At 40.6% G+C, this 3427-nt stretch overlaps 1 protein-coding gene across 1 annotated transcript in view; it reads left to right on the top strand.

Annotated features, from left to right (window-relative positions):
- SARC_04031 (hypothetical protein) overlaps positions 1-3204 on the top strand; it is a gene marked incomplete at both ends in the record, with an annotated part of 8295 nt that extends 5091 nt beyond the window's left edge. The window contains 5 exons of the mRNA XM_014302153.1: positions 427-524; positions 999-1078; positions 1371-1489; positions 2634-2712; positions 3041-3204. Coding sequence (XP_014157628.1) covers positions 427-524; positions 999-1078; positions 1371-1489; positions 2634-2712; positions 3041-3204 — 540 coding nt within the window. The remainder of the gene's footprint in view (positions 1-426; positions 525-998; positions 1079-1370; positions 1490-2633; positions 2713-3040) is intronic.
- Between the last annotated feature and the right edge of the window lie 223 nt (positions 3205-3427).

The raw sequence follows: 3427 nt of genomic DNA, 5'->3' as shown, positions 1-3427 counted from the left end.
TATATATCATGTGTTTCAATTGGTTATATTGGTACTTTGCATATACAAACCTATTTTGGTATTCGTGGGAAACAACACTATTTCTCGCATGAACACGCACATTTGTATGTATCTAAACATTGCGGTTACTCCGTCAATTCTCATATTTTCAGAAGCTGGAAGATATAAATTAGAATCCGGGTGTCCTGATGTATCAGTATTCATACACGTGCATACTGTAGGTATCCTTTCTCATACATATGACGTATTTCAAGCAAATGCATTATCAATAGACTATTAAAACTATATACGCGTAGTTTAATATTTTATCGCAATCTTTCTCGTCTGCAAATTTTCTTTTGCGGCAGGTATTGATTGCCGGGTTCTCCACCTGGTTCTTTTCATTTCCTCATTGTTTCATTTTTGCTGTGTTCATCTTCGATTTAGATCCAATACTACGATACAAAAGTGAAGAAACGGCCCGTCCTCCACCAGACTGTCAGTGAGCATCCTATTATGTCGGTGGCTGTCACCAGCGATGCAAAGTATGTTGGAAAACTCGCCTTCGAAAATCCTGATTCGCACGCTTCTGTACACTTCCTCTGTGTATACAAGTAGACATGCAGGCAACTATTGGGATTGTCTTATTCGAACACAAACAAATACTTGTATGTATTAAGCTATATTTGTATATACTCCAGCTTACACATGTGCGCAGAGTTAGTGGGCGTCATGTACAAATATGTGACCATTGGAGTGCCTTTTAAACGAATTTGAACACATGCTGATTGTGCATATGAAAGACGACAAGATAGAAGAGTATGTTCTTCTTGTTAGCTGCAATGCAGAATTCCGGATTACTACTAACAAGTGTGCTAAAGATGAGCGAGTGGGAGGAAGTCGTTCAGTTTTTTTGTCGCCAACCATGAGATAACTTATTTTGTATATGGCCTTGATTGTTGCATCGCAAGTCTTAATTAATATTTAATCGCAAACTGCAATGTTTTATCGCATACCAGGAGTGTTGTCTTCGGTACGGCAGCAGGGGAGACCAAACGGCTTTCGCTCGAGAGTGGAGAAGTACTCAACGCTTACAAAGGTGCGTATCTTCACGGCTCCTTTATATCGGAACTATACTACTTGCAACATCAGTCGGAGTATTTAATATCAGTTTTATTTCGTATTTCGTAGCAGTTGCCTTGTCATGCTACGAGCAAGTAGACGGGGTTGGGGCGAGGCCTAAACGCAGATACATAACATCACAATCAATGTACCTATCCTCCGTATAAGTAGACCTCGCTACCGACACATGCGAGTATATTTCATGAATATTCATCGTCTGTATCCGACCTTGAACACTGAACATGGACTTCACTCCCTCACCTACATAGGCGCGTCTGGGTCAGTGCGTTGCGTTCAGGTGCATCCAGCGCTGCCCTATGTGGCTTCGTGCGGGCTGGACAGATACGCTAAAGTACATCACATAGAGACGGGGAGATTGGTCGCTAAGGTGTGCGAACTGTCTAAATGACCACATCAGAGATACTAGGAGCGAGGGGATACTCACCACAGATGATATATGTGTGCACCTGCGTATGATTCAAGCGTTTGTGTATCTTTCATACCTTGTAGGTGTCGCATGCGTGAACAAAACTGTATATATGCGGATTTTGGCTTATACTGGTGATCTGTATAGCAAGGTAATCAGAGAATCACCCTCCACGGTGTCTAGTAGAAACCAACCCTCTTTCGTCGTATGGGTCACACCCACATGACTGCGTGCTGTATGTCAAATGTAGGATAAAGGGGCAGGGGACCGTCGATAAATATAGTAGATTATCAATGCATCCCAAGGATTGTTTCGCAAGCAGATATACGCGCTCACAACTCGCTGGATTATACCAACCAGAAGTTCCTCCCAGGCATGAGAGGTGGCATGCGTTTGATTTCGAATGAAGAGCGTATAACACTCTTGATATATACCGTGCACTACAAATTAATAGTATTTGGCCAACTGGCCGTCCATCAATTGCCATCACCTCCTGTACAGCTCTGGTCTTGTTATAGATTACTGGCTAGCAATTGCTTCTACACTTACGGCACGTTTGTATACCCGTAGTCCATGAGGGAGTTCATACGTAGTTGCATTTGTTTCTTCAGATATATCCCAGTAATCGGGACTGTAGTTCATAGTGAACAGCTAGCTCATACCCACAACTATACTCCAGTACAAAATTAATTCGGGGGCTCACAATCATCAACTGTATATCCCACCCCAAATATTTTTTTTTAGGTCTACACGAAAACCAAACTAAACGCACTAATTGAATGTTTTAGGTCTACATGAAAAACTAAACGCACTATTTTAGGTCTACATGAAGATTAGTTCTACATGAAGACCAAACAAAACGCTCTAATTAAATGTTAAGGTCTAAATGAAAAACTAAATGCACTATTTGAGTTCTACATGAAGATTAGTTCTACATGAAAACCAAACTAAACGCACTAATTAAATATTTTAGGTCTACATGAAAACCAAGCTAAACGCACTAATTAAATATTTTAGGTCTACATGAAAACCAAACTAAACGCACTAATTAAATATTTTAGGTTTACATGAAAACCAAACTAAACGCACTAATTAAATATTTTAGGTCTACATGAAGACCAAACTAAACGCACTCCTGTTCTACGGCGAAGAGAAGCGGGAAGAAAAGGGAAATTCGGAGAAGGGTATGTGCTGGTCTGTTTGGGGTTAGCAAGTGTGTACGCCTACAATTACTTGTACACTCATTGTTCGTGTATATTCGGCGGGGTTCGTTCTTGATAGTTTGTGTGTGTTCTGTCTCGTTGCAGGTAACAAGTGTATAGGTCTACAACTACATGTGCAGTCTTTGTTATGTGTGAATTCCACGTGAGGAACAGAAATATAATTTCAACTTCTGTCTTTTATATCAGATCCCATCAGTAACTTATCAAAACAACGGTATGATGCCAATCATACTTTTGCACTTCTAATAAGCGCTCTAAATCTCAATTCCACCCATATTTGTGCACACAGCAAACAAGCGGGTGCGTAGCACTGGGGATGGAGACAATGAAGGTAGCTCTGCCGATGAGGAGACCGACGTCTGGGATGAACTCGAGGAAGTGGTGGAGAAAGACGACGATGATCTCGGCAAGACAGCCAGTCCCAAGCCCAAGAAAAAGGCCAAAAAAAATTAAGTTTCCCCCCCTGAACAGTAAAAAAATCCTGCACAATATGTGATATGTCTGTGGCAAAGCCACTAGAGATACTTCATGGCGACTTGGTTATGCATCACACATATGTGGCAGAATGTCAATATATTTACTCGGCAAGGAGTGGTTATAAAGCTTCCAAATGGAAACCTCTTATATGCTTATATATATATGTATATATATATATTTATATATATCTAAATATATA

The sequence above is a fragment of the Sphaeroforma arctica genome (assembly GCF_001186125.1).
Source record: "Sphaeroforma arctica JP610 unplaced genomic scaffold supercont1.217, whole genome shotgun sequence".
NCBI lineage: Eukaryota > Ichthyosporea > Ichthyophonida > Sphaeroforma > Sphaeroforma arctica.
This window is presented reverse-complemented; position numbering and strand designations above follow the sequence as displayed.